Source organism: Pygocentrus nattereri, chromosome 21 (assembly GCF_015220715.1).
Source record: "Pygocentrus nattereri isolate fPygNat1 chromosome 21, fPygNat1.pri, whole genome shotgun sequence".
Taxonomy (NCBI): Eukaryota; Metazoa; Chordata; class Actinopteri; order Characiformes; family Serrasalmidae; genus Pygocentrus; species Pygocentrus nattereri.
This window is the reverse complement of record NC_051231.1, coordinates 15,676,841-15,700,305: the sequence shown is the minus strand read 5'-3', so window position 1 is coordinate 15,700,305 and position 23,465 is coordinate 15,676,841. Positions and strand designations below refer to the sequence as shown.

At 37.2% G+C, this 23,465-nt stretch overlaps 1 protein-coding gene across 1 annotated transcript; it reads left to right on the top strand.

Moving 5' to 3' along the window:
- Positions 1–1,567: 1,567 nt before the first annotated feature.
- On the top strand, positions 1,568–23,139 carry nckap1l (NCK associated protein 1 like). Its single transcript, XM_017692814.2, has 31 exons — positions 1,568–1,725; positions 5,210–5,320; positions 5,419–5,511; positions 5,681–5,737; positions 5,836–5,978; positions 8,504–8,594; positions 9,350–9,487; positions 10,236–10,284; positions 10,807–10,963; positions 11,625–11,681; positions 11,773–11,869; positions 11,972–12,081; positions 12,489–12,621; positions 13,169–13,250; positions 13,364–13,422; positions 13,785–13,930; positions 14,055–14,187; positions 15,442–15,561; positions 15,903–16,042; positions 16,138–16,269; positions 17,783–18,001; positions 18,102–18,232; positions 18,682–18,779; positions 19,506–19,599; positions 19,966–20,048; positions 20,845–20,925; positions 21,354–21,447; positions 21,547–21,663; positions 21,885–21,994; positions 22,161–22,250; positions 22,535–23,139. The coding sequence occupies exons 1-31, from the start codon at positions 1,636–1,638 to the stop codon at positions 22,649–22,651; spliced, it is 3,372 nt and encodes a 1,123-aa protein (XP_017548303.1). The 5' UTR covers positions 1,568–1,635; the 3' UTR covers positions 22,652–23,139.
- Positions 23,140–23,465: the final 326 nt, after the last annotated feature.

The window sequence follows — 23,465 nt, the reverse complement described above, 5'->3', positions numbered from 1 at the left end:
AGTAATCAAATAATTTAAACCCTATATTTTATTGAAAGTAGTACAAAGACAACTATGTATTTTGAAAAAATGTATACCTGTTGAAAATTTGATGCCAATAATGCATTCCAAAAAATTTGGCTGGGGGCATGTTCACCACTGTGTTTCATGCGTCTTCTTTTAGCAGCACTCTGTAAGCATTTGGGAACAGTAGACCAGTGAAACAAGCAAGGCCTTTCCTGAAAAAGATGTTGCCTAAATGGTATTTAGCCTTGGGGACACAGTGGACACTGTCCATGATTTCCAAAAAGAGTTTAAAGTGTTTTCCAGATTATCTGAATTTTTTTAAATGTTATGTATCTTAGAGGATGAAATGCAGACGTTCTTTGCTATTTCAAGTTGACATTCATTATTCTTGAATTGTTGAATTTGACTGTGCAATCTTTCACATAGTGGTGAACTCCTCCTTGTTACTCCTTAAAGGCTCAGCCTCTCTGGGATGCCCATTTTATACCCAGTTATTGACCTGTTGTCAATTAACCACCAGGTGTTTTAAGCATTACAACTTTACCAGCCTTTTTTGCCCTCGCCCCAACTTTTTTGGAACATGTTGCTGGCATCATTCAAAATAGGCATGTATTTTTTTTTAAAAAATGATAATTTATTAGTTTCAACATTTTGGTATGTTGTCTTTGAAGCATTGTGAATGAAATATAGGGTTTAAATGATTTGCACACAATTGCATTTTATTTTTCTTTATTTTTCACAGCGTCCCAACTTTTTTGATAACGGGTTTGTATTTTCTCAAGAACAGAGTGAAAAATATTTTAAATGATTGAAATGAATAATATTAAGAGAAGTTATGCTAACATTAAACACTCAACAAAGTTTGAATAAAAAAGATAAAAAAAAGTGAAGTTTAGAAAACTAGCCTGTGTGGGTGTGGCCTGATATTTCAATGAGTAGTGATTGACAGCCCTCAGTCCAGCTTAGATCCATTTTAATTCCCACAGACACGGTCCAAATTCTTCTAGAAAGCTTCCCAGAAGAGTGGAAGCTGTTATAGCTGCAAAGGGAGTTCAACTCTGTGCTAATGCCTGGAATCATGAAAGCTCCTGTAGATGACCTGATACATTTGACTGTGTAGTGAAAATTTCACCTTTGAAATAGTGAATTAAACAATAAACGCCAGAAACCAAGATAAAAGTCTGATTCAAAATAAGCAAAAATTAAAATCTATAATGAGTGAGCTCTAAATTTCAGTGCTGCGTCTTCAGATGTTTCAATAAACATTCCTGAGCTTGACGATCTTATAAAAGGTGAGCTGAGCTCTACAGTTTAGAAGCAGAATAAGAGTCCATGTTTTCTGTATTTTACGGAAGGTGTTTGCAGATCAGTATAAAGAAGACGTTCAGGAGCTTTAAGGCCATTTGGAGCTTTAAAAACCAGCAGCAGAGTTTTGTTTGAGCTGCTGTGAAGGTCCAGTCCAACATCTGAGCTTATCATGGTATAAAAAGATTTAAGATTCTGTTCTGGAATCAGTTTTTGCAGCTCCTCTCATGATAAGCTCCGCCCACGAAAGGGTTCTGGTGTCTTTGAGACTTCCTGTGTGAGCAAGTGTTGGAGTCCTTGAGGTTCTTCAGCTCGGACGTAGCCATGGCCTACCAGCAGAAACTGGCCGAGAAGCTCCTGGTTCTGAATGACCGTGGTCAGGGGGTTCTCATCAGGATGAATCATATTAAGAAGGTGAGGAACCCGTTTCTGAAAACATGTTCTCTTTAGGTCTGAACGGTGCAGGTGCTGGTGTTACTGTACATTGTATTGGAGTTTGTGTACTGGTATTTACACATTTTTCATGTTCACGCTTTCAGCGTTCAAGGTTAAAAAAAATTTCAGTTTTGAAACAATGTTTTAACTGATAAGCACTTCAGTTACTCAGCACTACTTCATGCAGAAAAGTTCTCGACAATGGTTTTTCTGGGTGTTTGCAGGTTGTTTAGGTTAGTATTAAAAATTTGTTCTTATTTTTCTTGTTTTTTAAGTGTATTTAAGAACATTGAGGTTTGTTTTGTCGTGTTGGGTGTGTTTAGTTTCGAAGTGGAGGATTAAAGAGGAAGTTCAAACAGGAAACTAAGCTGTCATCAGTCACAGTAGTGAGAACAGAGACGTCTTCATCTGAAGCTGTTCTGGGTTCCAGACGTTTGTGTGAAAAGTGTCTCAGTTCTAAAAGCTTTAAAAGCAGCTTTACAATCTGAGGTTCTGTTCCTGAATTTGTCACATATTTTAAAAATGAAAAGTTTAATTTACTAATCAGTAAAATTCGACTCAACTTCATACTCGGCTTCGGTCATCAAACCTGTTCCAGTAAAATATGATTTCACTTTGGGACGTTTTACAGATTTATAGATTTAAACTGCAGAACTGCAGACTGGGGTTCAATCCCCCACCAGCGCAAGCACCCTACACTATCCCAATAAGAGTCCTTGGGCAAGAGTCCTAACGCCACCTTGGCCTACCTGTGTAAAATAATCGAATTGTAAGTCACTCTGGATAAGAGCGTCTGCTAAATCCTGTAAATGTAAAATTCATTTACAAAATGGTTTTTATAATGAACATCACAAAAAGGGCTCAGTCAGAGAGTAAAGAGTCCGAGTGTTAAACGGGAGAAAAAGACTGAATGCAGTAAAAGGGGGTCTGATTTGTGTCTGATTTATAGATCAGTTCTAAACAAGCTGATGTTTCTGTCGTGTGAAAACCGAACCGAGTTCAAACAAGATTATTAAAAATAATACAAGATTTTAGAGCTGTAGTTTTTGCATCTTATGATCCAGCAGTGACATCTGGATTAAAATGCTGAGAAATGTGGACTTCATAGAAAAAAAGACGTGAGAAATAAAAATTCATTATTCAAAGTGTTTTAGAGGAGCAGCTGATGATGATGCTGATGATACTTCCATCTGTGATGTCACTGGTAGAACATTTAATTCTGATGTTTATAATCACAGCAGGAGAAACTACTGAGACCGTAAACTGGACTCTCAAACTGAACTGATATTGAGGAACACATAGTAGTACCCACATTGACCGGCCACTTACATCTGCCCTCTCATATCTGCACTCATTGTCCGTCTTATCAGCTCCACTGACCATATAGTTTCACGTTGTAGTTCTACAGTCGACTGTAGTCCAGGGGTGCATGACTCCGGTACTAGAGGGTCTGTGTCCAGAACAATTTGGTGATTTGCCTATTAAGACACACCTGATTTGTGTTTGTGTTAATTGGCAGGTTTAGTGGGTGTGTTTAAGTAGGGAAACCTCCAAACTGTGCTGAAAACCAGCCCTCCAGGACCAGAGTTGTGCACCCATGCTGTTCCTTAAAGGTCAGGACCATCAGTGTTTAAAAACTCCAGAAGCACTGCTGTATCTGATCCACTTGCACAAGCGTCACGTCAGTCTTACTGCAGTGCTGAGAATGATCCACCAACTAAATAATACCTGCTCAGCGGCTCTGTAACTCAGTAACTGTCATTCTTCATTGTGTCCTGTGTAGAAACCGTGTAATCAGGCTCAGAAAGTGACCATAATCATTAGAATTTTCCTCTCATGATCAATTATTTCATCTTTTCTTAATGAACATTCAAAAACTGATATATTCGGCATTAGCGTCAGGACTGATCATCATTATTAGAACTGCTACAGTCACTACGTCTCAGATTTGCATACTGTCACAGTAACAGATGGGAGTGTTCATCACGCTCCCCATCATTATTTACACAGCAGAATCCTAAAGGTCAGAATCCTAAATGGTTGGTATAGTGTAGTGGTCAACACACTGCAGACTGGGGTTCAATCCCCACCAGCGCAAGCACCCTACACTATACCAATAAGAGTCCTTGGGCAAGAGTCCTAACGCCACCTTGGCCTACCTGTGTAAAATAATCGAATTGTAAGTCACTCTGGATAAGAGCATCTGCTAAATCCTGTAAATGTAAAATTCATTTACAAAATGGTTTTTATAATGAACATCACAAAAAGGGCTCAGTCAGAGAGTAAAGAGTCCGAGTGTTAAACGGGAGAAAAAGACTGAATGCAGTAAAAGGGGGTCTGATTTGTGTCTGATTTATAGATCAGTTCTAAACAAGCTGATGTTTCTGTCGTGTGAAAATTGCGGCAGATAAACAATATCAGAGCTTGTTGTGTTTAGCATTAGCACAGAGCTAACTACTGTTTAGTATTTTCTGCAGAGTACACACTCATTTGTCAAATAAAGCTTGTTTGGTCATATAAACATGATACATAAAAAAAACATTGGCATAAATCTGTTATCAGTGTTGAGTAAACATTTATGCTGAGTAGTTTTAATTGATTTTTTTTGGTTTTAATTTGGATTCTTCTGTTTCTGTATTTGAATGTTGTAATAAAACCACTCTCTTAACCCAGAATGCACTTTACGCTGAAACTGAACACTGGAGACGTCATGAAGAAAAAAACCTTCCTGCTTATTTAAAATTTGACTTCATCACAAAAAAACTTTTAAATCCATAAGTAGAGCACAAATAATGTGATCATTGGTGATTTCAGGCTTTGATTATTATGGATTGTTTTTAGATATGTGAGGATTGGTGATTGATTTCAATCATTTGATTATTGGTGATGGCTTTCAGATGTGAGATTACTAGTGATTCATTTTAGACAAGTGGCTATTGTCAATTGATTTTAGATGCCAGTTGTCAGTTGATTTCAGATGCATGATTATTGGTGATTTCAGGTGAGTGACGTGGTGATTGCTTTCAGATGTGATTTGTTTATAGATTTTAAACGAGTGGTCATTGGTCACTGATTTCAGACGTGATTATTGCCGATTGATTTTAGATTGGTCATTATTGATGAATATAGATGTATGATTATTAGTGATTTCTTTTAGACTATGATTATTAGTGGTTGTGTGAGATGTTTGATTATAGGTGAATGATTTCAGATGTGTGATTATTGGTGATTGATTTCAGATGAATGATTATTGATTATTTTAGACTGTAATTATTATTGATTAATTTCAGACATGTGGTCATTGGTGATTCCAGATGATTAATTGGTGATTATTGATGATTAATTTCAGACGTGATTACTGGTGATTGATTCTGCATGTGTGATTATTGACACTTGATTTCTGACACATGATTATTGGTGGTTAGTTTCAGACATGTAATTATTGGTAATTGTTTGATTTCAGGCTTATGCAGATCCCAATCGAAGGCCATCGTTTCTGACTGAAAAATCGATGGAAAGTGCTGTGAAATACATCAACAGAAAATTCCCCAACATTGACTTCAGAGGCGGCAGCGTAAGAGTTTCTTACACTAAACGTTTCATTTTCTATGGATTGTAATATCTTTAATTGTTAATAAAAGTTTTTTTTTTATTCTGTAACTGGAAATGCAGCAGCAACTGAGCCTCATTCAGAAACAGAAATCTGCAGTTCTGGAAGTTCTGAGCAGCTTCTACGATTCCTTTGTTGATGTGATGGAGTTCAGAGTAAGAATATTTATTATTTTGGGGGTCATTTTGTTTAATTCTTGAAAATTCCACATCAGATTAAAGCACATTGTTAATATTTTTGTTCTTTTCTTGATTTGATAGTTAAAAGCATGTTCAGCTCAAGATATCAAATCAGAAATTAAATTCCATGCATTCTTTATTTTAGGACCATGTTTATGAGTTGCTCAACACCATAGACGCCTGCCAGTGTTACTTTAACATTGTAAGTTCACAAATCTAAAAAAACTGCTGTTGTCATGAAATGATCTTTTATTCATTTGGCTAATTATGGATAATCGGTTTATAAATGAACTGTTCCAGGTTGTGAATTTTGACTTCACTAAGAACTACTTGGACCTGATCACCACTTATGCCTCCGTCATATTAATGCTGTCCCGCATTGATGATAAAAAAGCTATAGTGGGAATGTATAACTGTGCACATGAGTTCTCCAATGGATGCAGGTAAACATGAACATTTCAGCATTTAAAACATGGAAATCTCTGCTTTTTAAACATTTTTTCAGTTTGCTGAAAGTTAATTGTGTCCAGTATGAGTACAATAATACTTGATTGGAACTGTTTACTGGTCTGTTTACTGTTTTATTCTGTTGTTATTGTATCAACTAAACTGTTGTTGGAGTGTTTTAAATCATTCATAACATCTTACATAATTAATAAGATATTCATGAACGTATAGCTCAACATTAATTTAATATCTATGGTTACACAATATGAATGAGTTACAATTCCATTTTACTCAGAGATTTTATATCATGCCTTTATAATTCTAGTGTTTATTATTTTACATAAAAATGTTTTCAACCCCATTTCCAAAAAAGTTGGGATGCTGTGGAGAATGTAAGTAAAAACAGGATACAATGATGTGCAAAGCATGTACATCATATTTTTAATATTTGCCCATTTTGAATTTGATGCCAACAACATGTTCCAAAAAAGTTGGGATGGGCGTCTGTTTACCACTGTGCTTCATCACCTCTTCTTTAAACAGCACTCTGTTAGAGTTTGGGGACTGAGGAGATGCTGCTGTAGTTCTGAAAGTGAAATCTTTTCCTGTTCTTGTTTGGTAAAGGATTTCAGCTGCTCAGTCCAGGGGCTCATGTATCATATTGTTCATTTCATAATGCACCATATGTTTTCAGTGGTCTGGACTGGAGGCAGGTCAGTTAAGCACCCAGACTCTTTTAATACAGAGCAATGCTGCTGTAATACATGCAGAATGTGGTTTGGCATAGTGTTGCTGAAATAATCAAGGCCTTCCCTGAAAAAGACATCATCTGAAAGGCAGCATATGTTGCCAAAACATGTATATATTGTTCAGCATTAATGGTGCCTTCACAGATGTGCATGGTCATCCACACCATGTGCACTAATGTCCCCCTAAACCATCATGAATACTGGCTTTAGAACTGTGCACTGATAACAAGCTGGTGCAGTGATGAACTGTTTTCACAGACAGTGGTTTTCAGAAGTGCTTCTGTGCCCATGCATTGATTTCCACTACAGAATCATGTCTGGTTTTAATGCAGTGCTGCTTGAGGACCCAAAGATCACAGCCAGCAAATACTGGTTTTCAGCCTTGTCCATTACATACACAGATTTCTCCAGATTCTCTGAATCTTTTAATGATATTATATACTGTAGATGATGAAAAGCAGAAGTTCTTTGCTATTTTATGTTGAGAAACATTTTTCTTGAATTGTTGCACTATTTGTTTGTGCAGTCTTTCACAGAGTGATGCACCCCTTCCCATCTTTGCTTCTGAAAGACTCTGCCTCTCTGAAATGCTCTTTTATACCCAGTCATGTTACTGACCTGTTGCCAATCAACCACCAGGTGTTTTTTTTAGCGTCACACAACTTTACCAGCCTTTCATTGCCCCCTCCCAACTTTTTTGGAATGTGTTGTTGGCATCAAATTCAAAATGTGCAAATATTTTTCAAAAAAGAAAACAATTTCTCTGTTTCAACATTTGATATGTTGCCTTTGTACTGTTTTCAATTAAATACAGTGTTTAAATGATTTGCACATCATTGCAATTTGTTTTTATTTACATTTTGCACAGCGTCCCAACTTGGAAACTTTTGGAAATGGGGTTGCACATAAAATTTAAATATTTGATTAATCTTAATAATATATTTTTCAAAATAAAAGTCAGCCCACACTATGTTATTCTGAGTAGAAGTCTGTCTTTCTGATTTAATGACCTGATTTAAGCTCTTTACCTTTGGGTGTGACTGATAAACTGTGTTTACCTGACTGAAATGCGGATCATGCAGATGATATTTATTTAAGTAAATACTACCAAGAATGGAAAAATCTGAAAATCTGAAAAATCACTGTATATCAATATATATTAAGTTCAATCACTGTATATCATTATTAAATAAAAGATAATATAAAATTATGAAGAGCTTGTGTAAGATGCCGTGAAGGGTTTGTGTAACATGTAATGAACGTGTAAGATGTTATTAATCTGTGGAACATGTTATCAAGGCGTTGTGTAAGGGTGTGAATGTGTTTGTGGAAGATGCTATGAAATTGTGTAGGATGCTATGAAGGGTTTGCGTAAGAGGTTATGAATGTGCATGAGGTGTTTGTGTACATTGTTATGAATTTGTGTAAGGTGTTATGAATTTGTTAGTGCAAAATCATGTGAAGGGTTTTTGCGATATGTTATGAAGGCGTTTGTGTAAGTTGTTATTAAGGAGTTTGTGAGGGATGTTATGAAGCGTTGTGTCAGAAGTTATGAATGTGTTTGTGCAAGATATTATATGCTAGTGTAAGATGTTAAAAAGTACTTAAATGAGACGTTATGAAGCATTTGTGTAAAATGTTATGAATGTGTTTATGTAAGATGTTTTTGTTCATGTGGATCTTTGGTACAAAATCTTATTATATTATGTTTCTTTCAGACCTTATTCCAATCACTCATTTTCAATTTCTCATTGTTTATGTTCACTGTGCAGTGACCCCTCGTACCCCCGACTTGGACAGATGATCGTCGAGTACGAACATCCTTTAAAAAAGCTTACTGAAGAGTTTGGCCCTCATACCAAGGTAAACAAACAAACAGTTCAAAACAACAACAAACACTGAAAAACTGTCAACGAGAACATTGAATATTAATAATGTGTTAAAGTACGATATGACGGTGGCGTGGTGGTTAGCACTGTCGTCTCACAGCAAGGAGGGCCTGGGTTCGATTCCCCGGCCGGGCGACCGGGGTCCTCTCTGTGTGGAGTTTGCATGTTCTCTCCGTGTCTGCGTGGGTTTCCTCCCACAGTCCAAAAGACATACAGTTAGGCCATTTGTGTAAAATGATCAAATTGTAAGTCACTCTGGATAAGAGCGTCAGCCAAATGCCGGTAATGTAATGTAAAGTTCAGTACTGATGAGGATCACAATTGGGAGTCAATATGATCAGAAATAAGAGTGAATAAAAGAGTGAGTCTTCATCATTTGAAGAGCTCAATTTAAAAACAGATCATTTTAAAGAAGAAGTGTTAGATCTGTATCAGCCGATACTCAAGATCAGATCTGAATATCAGATTTATATTGGTATCAGCCAATAGTCAAGATTTTAATCAGAATATAAAGTTTTACAGCTGAAGTCAAACATGGGCAGAGGAGCAATCAGTGAGGGATAAACTGAAATGTTATTACACAAGTGTAAGTTTGGTGTTTAATGATAGATTTACGGAGTGACAGACTCTTCAGTGACATTTTTACTGCATCTTTTGTTCAGTAAAGACAAACATGAGACTTTCTGATTGCATGTGTTCTTCTCTCCTTTCTGTCCTCCTGATTTTCAGGCGGTGACGGAGGCTCTGCTCTCGCTGCAGCAGGTTTATCCTCGCAGGAACCTCCCAGCAGAGCAGTGGCGAAGCGTTCAGCTCCTCAGCCTCCTCGGCACTCCGACCAATCTGCTTAGCCCTGCCTCCTGTGACACGGTCGGCATCATTATCATAAAGATCACACCATCAAATTTACATACTGTTAATAATATCTGCTGTACAGACACACCTTGACACACCTCAGTGCTTGCTTAAACCTTTTATCTGGGCACTAAGTGAGTTTTTGCCAGTAAAACACTAACATTAGAATAAATACAAATAAACATAAATATGTAAAAATAACAAGAATTTCCTATTTTGAAAGAAACTGTTTGATATCTCGGGAGTTGGTTAAAAGATCAAAGTTTGGCTCCAGATTTCTCCTCTAGCTTCACGAGGGTTTATTAAGCTCTATAAGCAGCAGATCATTTAACATAATGAAGTATTGATTCATGCAGGTGTTAATAATAACTGTAATTAGTACTGAATTTCTTCAAGGAGAGGACAGTAAATGAATCAACAGACTGGCACATAAAATCCCTTCTGGTACATTATTGTAATGTGTGTTTATTGTAATATTATTGCTTATTGATCTCAGTTAACTGTGTTATCAGTGTTCAGTGAGAATTTCGTATCAAATGACTTTACTGTCAGATTTGATTTCATAACTCTAAAGTTTTTGAAGATCTGAACACTATTACATGAGTAGAAATGCATTAATGTGTAATTAATGGTTAATAAAATGAGTTTATCAATGTCTGCGACCCTCCAAGCATCACATTTGATTGTTTTAACAGTTTCTTTCAATTCTCTCAATTTGAACACTGACTGTGGTTCTACTTGAGAGATCTTTGTGTTCTTACAGATGGCGTGTGAATATTTGCCGATAGAGGTGATGGAGCGCTGGATCATCTGTGAGTGTCTCATGTATATTAATACACCCATCCTGTAATTTTTATTGTGATTTTTGTGAGAACTGTATACTGTATATGTGTATTTCTGGTTTGGTTACAGAACGAATTCTGAGTCTATTCTGCATGTTTGCTGCAGCTAAAGTTCAGTTTCGCTTCCCTTTTCATTGTATAGAATACACATATTGACACATTGCTGCTTTTGTCCAGTGCATAGTTTATATATATATATATATATATATATATATATATATATATATATATATATATATATATATACACACGCACACAATATGCGTGTGTGTGTGTATGTATGTAGTTTTACAGTCTGATAAAACGGATAGAAGCAAATTATTTACAAGCTTTAATGATACACATATTTTCAAATTTGATATGATTTTTGATTCTGAGGTAAACATTCATAACGTAGGTCCAGTGTGACTATAGAACATTCTGTGAAGCTCTAACACTCTGTGTTCCTGCAGAACCGTGTTTTACTGTAAAACTGTATTCTGTGATTGACAGTGGGGTTCCTGCTGTGCCACAACAGTCTGAACACAAACACTGCATCTCAGGAACTGTGGAAAATGGCTCTGCGCAGTGGACTGTACATCACACTGACCAGAGACGAGGTCCTTAACATACACAAACTCTCGGAGGAGCACTTTGACGGAATGAAAGGGTAACAAGAGTACAGTTCATAAATATATATATATATATATATATATATATATATATTTTTTTTTTTTTTTTTTTTTTTTTTTTTTACAAATTTATAAACAAAACAATACTAGGTAGGCTTGTTTTAAAAAATAAATGAATACATTTGCCTGAGCTTCACCGCTACAGTAATGCTAATATACACCAGCATGTCAGTGAGTTTTACTTTTTACTTAATCTGCACACAATTTATAACATCAAACATTTAATTTTACTTCATATACATGACATTTGTTGTTGAAATCATGCGTAAATTAGTGAGATCCTACCGGTGTGGATTTCCTCTCTTTCATTGATTTGTGTGCTAACAACGCCCCATATGGAAAAGCTGATAAACACAGCTTTATAATGACCAGCAGATTCTCTGTTTATCATTCATATCACAAACTACTCCCTAAACTGATTTGAACATTTGAACTTTCAGTGATTCATTTTTTTTTTTATCAAGTTCTCAGTTTTAAAGTTGTAATTGCATTCATAAACTTTTGACTCTATTAATAACATTATGACCTTCATAACACTTACATTTTTACATAACTTATTTTTTCCAATACACTGTTTACATTTTTTTTACATTAAATGTAATGTGTCTGTATTCTTTGTTCTATGTTCTGTTCTTTTAGGTACAATAAACGCATTGCTGACATTAAAGAGTGTAAAGAACACACCATCATAAACTGGTGAGCTTCACTTGCATTCAGAATTTAAATCTAGCACTGTTAATGAGTTTGTGCTTAAAACTGAATCTCTGTTCTGCTGTGAACGCTGCAGTGGTGGAGTGCACAGAGAGAAACGCCTCTTCCTGAGGAATGCGCTAAAAGAGCTCACTAAAGTTTTAGAGGATGAACCAGCTCTGCTCGGCCCGAAGGTCTCATCTTTAAATCTGTTTGATTGTGTTGAGGTGAAAAGTTGAGGAAGTGCTGTTTGTGAAATTAAAGTTCTCTCTTCTTCTCTTCTTCCTTTCATGAAGGCATTGTTTGTTTTCATGGCCTTGTCGTTCTCTCGTGATGAAGTGCTCTGGCTTGTGCGTCACTCGGAGAACATCCCCAAAACCAAAACCCCGGAAGATTATTCAGACTCGTACGTTTACAGTAAACCTGAACAAAAAGCAGCTCAGCTGTTTATTTTCTAAAGTCTTTTTTACGCAGAACTGTATAAATATATAGTCATGCAGTCAGGCCAACTGGGCATGCTAAATACCTACTAGGTGTGAGTGTGTGTGAGAGTGTGTATGTCTGTCTGTCTATCTGCCCTGCGATGGACTGGCGACCTGTCCAGGGTGTATCCTGCCTTCTGCCCAATGACAGCTGGGGTCAGCTTCAGCACCGTACCATAACCCAGAAGGATAAGCGGTTAAGATTATGTGTATGATGTGTGTGAATATCATGTTAATAAACACGCTTATAACAGAGTGTAAATAGAGTGTAAAAAGTTGTCTTTTTATTAGCAAAAATAACAAATAGGATGTGAAAATGTAAACTGTGCAGGCACATGGCGGAGCTTCTGTTCTACATGGAGAGACTGAGAGCTCTACTGAATCGATACAACTACATTCTTCAGCGCTACCACCTCCAGTACTTGTCTCAGTTTGATGCTCTCATACTCAACGACACCATACAGGTACATATATATAACACTGTCACTTTCTACCACTCTAGATCACTCTAGATCACTCTAGATCATGAATCAGGCTCCAGTCCTCACAGGGCAAAACTCATCAGACATTTAACTGCCTCATTCAACATACCTGATTCAGCTCATCAGCTAATTTGCTTATTAAGCCTTTCATGAACTGAATTCAGAGCGTTAGATGAGGGTAAACTCTGATCTCTAGATCACTCTGTATCACTGTAAATCGTTATATCACTCTTCATCTCTCTACATCACTCTATTATCTCATGACTTACCTCAGTTTGATGTACTTTTACACAATGACACCATACGAGTACATGTATGTCATTCTATATCATTCTACATCAATCTGCCTTCTCAAGTGCTTATCTCAGTGTGATGCTCTGGAACAGATCCGGGTAGTTTTCTAGACTGGAAATGTTCGTCAGTCCAGTATCTTATAGTAAAGTGATTCACAGTGATTAAAATGGTGATAATACAGAGGAAGAAAAGAAACATTCTTCATGTCTAACATTTTTTTCCTCTGTTTTATCAGAGCATCTACGTCTGTCCTGAAGAGGAATCAGTGCTCATGACCTCTTTCGTCTCAGCTCTGTCTGCACTGACACTCAAACAGCGTGAGATATACAAACCTCATTTCCATAGAAGCTGGAACAGAATGATTGCTATGGTCTAAAATGGTAATATATATTTATATATATTAAATTCAGTCATTATTGTTTTTTAACAGTGGACAGTGGTGAGGAGTTTGATCTGAGGGCTCTCAGACTGGACTGGTTAAGATTGCAGGTAGTGATATAAACGTTATATTCTGTTGAACATATTTATGTAATTGATATGGCAAATATAGAATATCATGATACCTTTAAGACATTTTCGATATACACAAACTTCATCTTGATACTTACCTTCTTTGAGTGTTGATTAGTTGGAACAGACTAAAAAGCCCCAGCAGGGCTCACTGCACTAAATGCAGTTAATAGAACTGAGTTGTTCTTTCTGAAATGACATATGCAGTCGGTCAGTGTTAGTGAAGTGGACTGTATCTACTCAAGAAACACATTGTGGTGAAATGTATCTCTGTAATGATGAATCATGTAGCTGTGATCTCTCTCAGTGTGGTGAAGCGTGACATTGCTGTGTGTCCTTAGGCGTACACCTCTGTAGGTAAAGCTACTCTGGCTCTGAAGGACTTTCCCGACCTCGCCAGGATCATGAACATGACTCAGTTCCACACCAAGATGATGGACAGCATGGAGGAGCTTCTCCAAGAGACGGCTGAGCTCTCCATTCTGTGGTGGGTTTGAGTTTCAGAGCTGCACAAACATCACAGCTCTCGCTGGAAATCACTTCAGATTCGCTGTGATGTCGCAGGTCAGAGTCTGACTTCATACTGACTTTGAGTTTGTTTCAACTTTCAGTTTTTACCCGCGCGTGTTTGAGAAGATGTTCTCTCAGAGCAGTGAAGATTCCTCCATGCAGCGTTATCTGATGGCCTTCCCAATGGTCTGTGCTCGCTTCAGCCAGAGCACTCACCACATGTGTCCAGAAGAGGTCAGTAGTGAGCAGCTCTGCTGTTAGAAGAACATTGGAGATGATTCCAAACTGTTTTGGGAGATGAAAGACGCTGAGATTTCTCCCAAAACAGGATGCAACGTTCATCCACATATTAAAGGATGACTCCCACTAAACAAATAACACCACCATCATTATTCACTGTTATCTATCATTATTATTAAACAAACAGTTTAACAAGCAACTGATCAATTTATAAGTCACTCATTAATGGAAAGGTGTGTGAGCCCTTATATTACATTATCATTTAATTTGACCTCAGTCAGAGAGAATATTGTATGAAAGATAAATATACAGAAAGAAAGGCTGAAAATATCGAATGAAGAAGTAAATATGTACAAAGTGGAAGTCACGCCATCCTGCATTTCCTGAATGTATGTAGCCTTTAATGGGCCACATCACCGAAAACTGAACTATCTGTGAAATCTGTTATGTTACAGGTCAAATCGACCCAGTCCAATTTTTTGGATTATGAGACCTTTTCTGCTGGACTTATGGCTCATTTAGGGCTAGTTGAATTGAAAGGGTCAGTTTGACCTGGAACACAAGATGGTTTTTTTTTATTAATCAGAAAATGATGACAGATTGACAGAAAATATGTAAAAAATGTTGAAAAGGTCTATATAAGAATGAATTAAACAAAGGTATTGAATGACAAGTTTTGCCAGTGTACAAAAAAAAAACAGCTGGGCGGTTATTTATTAGTCAAAAATGAGCAAAGTATTCTAAATTAATCATAATCTGTAATAGCTGAAAAACTTGATTACACTAAATGTTAGTTAAGTTGTTATTAATTGAGCTAAAGAAGTTTAATCTACGTTTGGATGGTTAAACATGCATCGGGTCAATTTGACTGCGGAACATTATTGCTGTTCCTCACAGTTTAACGTCACAGGAGGCTGAATTAAAAACCAGCACTGTTTAGCCCCGCCCGTTCCGCCTACAGCGCTTTGGCCCCACCCCTTCAGCCTACAGTACTTTGGCCCCTCACATTCATCCTACACACAGCACAGGAACAGAAACTGCCTGTTTAACTGTGAGGGATAAAGAGAAATTATGCTATGGTTGTTTTGGTGAATAAAACCACACAAACATTATAAATGGATTTTAGAAGATAAATAAAATATAATTGAAAAAGTATTTCAGCCCTTTAACAGAAGAATGGTTTTAAATAATGTGTGTGTGTGTGTGTGTGTGTGTGTTTTGTGTGTGTGTGTGTGTATGTCTGTGTAGATGGTGCTGATGGAGAAACAGTCCCTGAAGTTGTGTGTGAAGTTTCTGGAAGAGATTGCTGAGCACTTGTGCTCAGTGGTTCTAGAGATCTCAGCAGAGCAGAGTAACCTTCATGAACAGGTACAATAACATCAGCGGGTTTCAGGGACCTCTCAGCTCCACATAGACCCCCAAACAGGACAGATGGAGTACAACTTTCTTCACTTTATATACAGGAAGATCAGAGAATAAAATACAGAGGCCTTTAATTTGAAATTGAACAGGTTCTCACTGTCAGCGGTCAGATAGCAGAGACGTTGAGTGATTCAGTGAAAGAGTTCAGGTTCTGTTTAATGAGTTGAATTTGTCTGCAGACTTACTCCGTTTTACTGCTGTGTTAATGAAACTACTGAGACTCATTACTACAAACAGTTACATATTACAAATTATTTATATATTACTATGTTCTTTCTGTCTCGTAGTTGTTGCCGAAACATTGTGCTGAAACCATCAGCGCAGCCCGCAACAAAAAGCTGAAGAAGCCAGTTCCTAAAAAAGGAGAAGTGCCGAAAGAGAAACCCGGAACTGAGAGCCACAGGAAGGACCGAGCTGTGGTCACGAAGTGAGTCCAGCAGAAATCACAGTTTACCTTGTAAAGAATTGCAGATAATGAAGGATGGTTTTCTGATGATGAGGGATTGTTTTCTGTTTTCTCAGTATGGATAAGATGCATCTGACACTCACTGAGCTCTGCACTTCATACAGTATGTGCTCCGATTTTACAGTCTTCAAACACATCATCGTTCCCTCCGAGTTCCTGATCTCACAGCTAGAACACCGACTCAGCAAGTAAGAATGAACTTTAACAGACACTGTAATATCACACTGTACACTACTTAAAACAATTCTTTAAAGGTTTAATAGTAAAGAAAATGGCTCTGTTTAGAACTATGAACACTCAAAAAACCCTTTGCATGATTAAATGGTTCTTTGTATGGTGAAATGGTTCTTCAGATTGATGGAGAATGAGCTGTAGATGGTTCTGTATAACACCAGAAAGGTCACCCACTGCTGATACAGCTTGTATAATCTCCATAGAAAAGCACTGACCAACAGAATGAGATGCTCTGCACATGAGCCTAAGGTCTCCATGCCCAATGCTAAGCTACCTTTGAGATGAGAACTGACCATCCAACATCAGTACCTGACTCACTAATGCTCAATCAAGTCCTCATAGCAATGTTCAACATCTAGTGTAAAGCCTTCCTAGAAGAGTAGAGGCTGTTACTACAGCAAAGAGGGACAAACTCCTTTTTAATATTCTTGATTTTGGAAGAAACATTGGATGAGCAGGTGTCTACAAACTTTGTCATTTAGTGTATTTACATGTAAGATTAATTTATTTGTCACAATTACATTTTTGCTGTGCAGTGAATTCACATTTTTTGTCATGTTTTGAGGTACACTTGAGTTTCAGCCACATCCATTGTTAAAACCATAGTATAACATGAAGTACATAGCCATGAAATCTCAGCTCAGCCACAAAGCAGAAGACCACCCAAACTCACGGAGCAGAACCGCTGAGTGCTGAATGTAAAAATCTTCTGTTATATCAATCACTACAGAGCTTCAGGCTGCCTCTGGAAGCAACATCAGCACAAGAACTGGTAAACAAGAGCTTCATGAAATGAGTTGATTGATGAATCTGGGTTTAGTAGATGTCAGGAGAACGCTTACTTACCGGAATGCATAGTGCCAACAGTAAAGTTTGGTGGAAGGGGGACAATGGGCTGGGGCTGATTTTCAGGGTTTGGGTCCTTAGTTCCAGTAAACAATGATGTTAATGCTACAGCACAGCAATTATCTGCTTTCAGCTTTGTGTCAGCAGTATGGGAAAGATCCTCTCCTGCTCAAGCATGACTGAGCTCCTGTGCACAAAGTGAGCTAATTAAAGACGTTTGATCAGTTTGGTGTGGAGGAACTCCAGTGGTCTGCCCAGAGCCCTGAACTCAACCCCACTGAACACCTTTGGGATGAACTGGAACACTGATTGTGAGCCAGGCTCTATTGTCCAACATCAGTGTCTGACCTCACAAATGCTTTTTTGACTGAATGAACACAAATTTTCTGACCCAACAGATACACTCAAAATTTTCTAGAAAGCTTCCCAGAGGAGTGGAAGCTGTTACAACTGCAACTCTAAATGCCTATGGCTTTAGAATGGGATGTCCAACATGCTTATATAGGTGTAATGATCAGGTGTCCACATACTTATGGCCATATAGTGAATGTTATGGTCAGTGTATGTGTTTATATGTCTGTGTATGAAGGTATTTATGCTCTGATTGATGTTTGTTCGCAGGATTTTTGTGCGAATGGCTAATTATAACCCAAACACTCAGGACATCTTGCGACCCTCAGAGCTCCTGTCTGGAATCCATGCCTACATCACCAGCCTGAACACACTCAGCCGCTACATCAACGTGGACATTCCCCGATTATTGAGGAGCGTCCTGCTGCAGCAAACACAGCCGCTGGACTCGCAGGGAGTGCAGACCATCACTACGCTCTACACAAACTGGTCAGACCCTATTTTTAGTGTAACCATATTTTTAGTGTCCGCTGTGTCATGTAATGTTTATTAAGTGGTGGTAACACTTCCGGTTCTCTCTGCTCTGCAGGTATCTAGAGGGTTTGTTGCGTCAGGCCAGTAGCAGCCTCATCGCTCACTGCCCCACCATGCACTGCTTTATCAATCAGAATGTGGAGAACGAGCAGAACTTTAAAGCAGAACAATTCTCAGATATCTGTGGTAAAATAAACCTTGAATCACTTCACATGGATTCATCTGATTATCAATAAACCCATTCAAATGTAATAATAGACTCAGTATTGACGCTGAAATGCAGCACAGACAACTGCATGCAAAAGAGTGAGTGCCCCTGGTCAAATTCAGTATTAATGATTTTCTAAGTGAAAATAAGTTTCACTTCTACAGGGACACACTTAAATATGGCAAATATTATTTTAATTTATCTACTGAGGTTAACATAAAAAATAAACAAGTAAAACTTGAATGATCACTCAGTGAAGATAATATATAGATTTCAGTGATTAGCAAGAGGAGGAGCATCACATTCTGGGATCTGAAGTTGATTATTTAAAGAGCTAAGGATTCTGTCCTGTCTGTTTATAATTCATATTAATGTTTTAAATGAGCAAAGTTTAAACTCTTACTCTGGTGTGTGTGTGTGGATGTAGAGCTGCGAGCTCTGGCTGAGCTGATCGGACCATATGGGCTCAAGTTTCTTGGTGAGAACCTAATGTGGCACATAACCTCTCAGGTTGGAGAGTTGAAGGTAAACAGGAAACAGTTTCATTCCACTATTCCAAATCTGTGATTTTCATTCTCTACTTCATCATCCATTATTGAAAGTTTTACAGTTTACATTACAGACACATTACCAATGTACTTACTGTACACATATATTATATTATATTATATTATATTATATTATATTATATTATATTATATTATATTTAAGCAATGGAACACTGCTCTGTTGTGTGTTATCATGAACAGTGCCATGGCTGTGATTTTGTCATGAATAACACTTAGCTTCAAGTGTTCTGTTGCTTTCAACAACAGTTTTTCTAAAATGTAAGCAACAAAATAAATAATAGAAGCCCTGAATTTCGCTGAAGATGCTTTAATACTAACAAAAAGAGGTTCCACAACAAATGAGTTGTTGCTGTGCAGCAGTAAGAGTTCCCAGCCTGCCGAGCCTGTTGATCTCTGAGCTCTGTCTAGCTTATCTAGATCACATGTCATCTTAGTCATCCATTTTATTAGATTCTCATATATATATACAGTACTGTGCGAAAGTCTTAGGCACCCAAGATACATTTTCAAAATCTATTTATGTAGTATGTGTTTATTTGCTGAGAAGTGTTAATATTTGAATAAACAAAATGTATAGAATATTAATTAATAATGATTTTTATATATATATATATATATATATACATATATATGAGTGGTGTCAGTACAGTTTGATTTGACCTCTTTTAAATACCTCTTTCAGAAACTTGTCTTTGAGAATATGGATGTTCTGGTGCAGATGAAGGCTAATTTTGATAAGCCTGAGATGATGAGCAGCCTTCAGAAGAGACTGACAGGTAACTGTCATCAGTGAGAAGCTTTTCAGAGGAATTTCAGACCTCCATCAAACAGGTCCTGCAGAGAAACAGAACTGTGGGGATTAATATTTATATTAACACATCTGGTTGTGCATCTCAGCTGAAGAGTTAAAACAGGTGTTCTGAGGTTAAAACTCAGAAATCTGAAATCTGTAACAGAAGTTCTGAACCCAGATCTTCAGGACTTCAAAAGCCAAACGCTAGTTGTGTTTGAGCCCCTCACTCACCTGAACAGGGTCCAAATGCTCTCAGGGTGGAGAACAATCAGTGTCATTTGAATGTGCTGTACTGCCCCCTACAGCTTCAGACTGGTACATCTGTCTCTTTTAAACATCTCTGTTTAAGGCTGTGAGAGCGTGCTGAAGAGAATGACCATCATTGGGGTGATCTTGTCTTTTCGGACTATGACCCTAGAAGCTCTGGAAGAGGTAACAGATTACAACACAGCATATGAATATTAGTCATCTAAAAAATAAATGAACCTGAAAAACCAAAAATACGAAGTATTTCTCCTGCGCTGACGGTTCTTCAGGTGTTCTTTGGTAAAGAAAATGGTTTTATATAGAACAGTGTACACTCACAGAACCCTTAGGGTGAAGTACTCATGGCTCTACATGGAATCATTGTCTTTCGGTAAAGAACCCTTGAAGAATTGTCTTTTTTAATATGTACAATATTTAATTCCATTTTATTTTGATACCTGTTATAGATTATCTATTATTAACAAATTGTTTATGAACTTTGGTATTTTTACAGTGTTACAGTTAGAGTTAGGATTAAGACCAGAGTTAGGATTAGCTTTATTGTTGGGGTTAAGGCTGGTGATGGGGTTGCAATAAAATGTATGTGAATTTAATAGATATTTAGTTAAATGTAAATTGAAGATGTGTTGATAGAGCTTCTGGCTGTTTAATATAAACCCAATCAATATGAATATTATTTAAAGCTTTGAATCGTGTAACAGTTGAGAACTGGTGGTCATGTCAGTTAGTAAAGTTGGTTTAGAATTTAAACTTTAAGTAAAAATTATATCCATCTGTCATCTTTCCGCTGACCGATTATACCGGTATAGTTTCTGACAAAATGGCCAGGAGAAGCGATGGACTGTAATGTAAAGTGTGTTTACACTTTGTTTAGCGATGTAGAGTCATTACTATTCAGCGTGAGAGCGTCTGAATGACCGAACGCTACTGACTGAGCTGTTCTGGACATTTCCTCCTGCAGGTCATGCAGAAGCACTGCCCCTTCCTAATGGGACCCATTGAATCCCTTAGGAACTTCATGGCAATGGACTCAGACATCAAGGTGAGAAACTCCACTAAGAACATAAGCATGAAAATTTTACACAAACTTTAATGTTGTTTAAATGGTATTTATATATAGGTGTGTGTGTGTGTGTGTGTAGGTCACAAATAATGAAATGAGGAACCGTGTTCTCTTCAGTGTTTCTGTCATTATGTTAATAATGTGTCTGTGACTTTTGATCATGTTTTTCCTGTTTATTTGGCTTTATCTCGGGTTAGTTATAGTTTGCATTTTACATTTTATTTTGTTCACTGTAACATCAGTAAGACTATACGCTATAGCGCTTTATAACACTATAAACCTGCAGTTATTGATTGACAATGTTGTTGAATATATTACTTTCTGATATTTAGCAAATTTCTTTAACTATAGACGTTTTAATAATTCAAGTTGCTGTAATTTACTGTAGTTGCTATTTTATGTTCCAGGTTGCGATCAGTGTTTATGAGCTGGCGTCTGCAGCTGGTTTGCACTGTAATATTGATCCTGCTCTGGTCACAGCGATTGCTAACCTGCGCACAGGTGAGTCTATGCTTACATGTACTGTCTGTGATTATATTTACTGCTCTGCTGTTTCAGGATCTGAAATCTCGTTCATTATGTGTAAACTTTGATTCACAGATAATTCATCCACTGAGGAGGAATATAAGATCTCCTGCCTGCTGCTGGTCTACATCGCTGTATCTCTGCCTACCTTAGCTGTGGATCCCGCCACGTTCTACAGCCGAGAACACGGAGGTACCTCAGTGGGCGGGGTGCAGTGGTGGTCTCAGTTTCTCCTCACGATTCTCGCAGCAAGAAATCTGTCAAAACTTCTATTGGTTACTGCAGTTTATGAACTGTTTTCAGTACCTGAATTGTCAGACAGTCACTTTTATTAAACTGTTGAACATCCTGGATCAGATCTGCAAGAAGATTTGACTTGTTTCAGGAGATTAAACTCTTTCCTCTTTTGTCAGGTCACCAAAATAACGTCCACTGTCTGGCCACTGCAATAAACCATCTATCAGCCGCCATGTTTACTGTACAGAACAAAAGCATCGAGCAGCATCTCAGAGAGTTTCTGCAGGTCAGCTGATCTGAGAGCAGTTTACATTTTAGTTTTTAGAAATCATTTGTGTCTAATCTTCATTAAGATTGATGTAGAATGATTCATGATGCAGTTGATTCATAATAATAATAGTAACAACTATAATAATAATAATAATAATAATAATAGTCCCTGCTCTTAACAGGTGGCGTCGTCCACTCTGCTGCAGTTGGGGCAGAACGTGGATAAAGTGGAAGTAAAGAACAGAGATTCTGTTTATCTTCTCCTGGACATGGTAAACATGATTTAACACATTTTTCTGATTTATCCACAAACCTGCCCATGATTGTAAAACCTGCTTTTCTATTGAGGTGCAAAAGTAGTAATACTTGATTATTTTTTCATTTGTGACATCTTTTAAGAATAATGGAACCTAGTGTGATGTTAAATAGCATTTATTAACTTTTAGCAACATTATTTATTTGAGGGACGTTCCTTTAATTTCAGTTCAGTGATTCTGGTTAATATGAATCTGTTTTATTGTGTTTCGATTATGATTATGAGTCGGTTCTGTTTCAGATCGTGGAGGAGTCACCGTTTTTAAGTCAGGACGTTCTAGAGAGCTGTTTTCCATATGTTCTGCTGCGTAACGCTTACAGGGAGGTGCACAGGACCTTCATCCACACCATGGGTTAAAATACTGACCTTTACAATAACACCGTGTTCATTTATTTCTGCTGAATGTTTAATAAATGCTTTATAATCAAGTTTGAATATTTATATAATGACTAACAATCAGTAGTTTTAAAGCTAATTATTCGAGAGTTCGTTTTAATCAGTGATGATTCAGTGTGTACATGCTGCTGAATAAAGAGCTGATTGTGTTATTGAGCTTCGTTGATGTGATATTAATGATCTGACCAGCAATAATGTCTCTCTGTACTCATTTATATATTTATTTAACACTCTGAATGTGTGCCAAGTGGATCTGCTACACCTTCTGCTCTAGTTAGATCAGCTCTGCCTTTACAGCGAGAAATAATTAAAGAGAATGGAGCATGTTAGAGTTTATTTACTGAGATTATGTATTGTTTTTCAAGTGCATGTATTCATGTTAAATTACATAACAGATTCCCATCATGTTTCTTCTTTGTGCAGTTGTAATAATATCTCTGTACAGTTCATCTCTGTCTTGTGATTGTTTTTCATGTCAGCATTAGCCTGAGCTAAGTCTCTTTATGTTAATCTTGGTAATGTGGAAGTGTGTCTGGAGGAAAAAACAGATCTGCTCTTCTGATATAAATATTCACAGTTTAATATATAATTAATAAATGAATTGAGGTCAGAGCTCAGACTGAGAAACTGCACAGCTCAGTGAGGAAACAGAATTTGGAATATAATTAGCAGCAGTATAAATCTGCAATATTATTAGTCTGATAATAAAAACCTACAATAGGATAAACCTATAATAGTAAATACCTGTAGTTTTATATATTTGTGTAATGGTGTC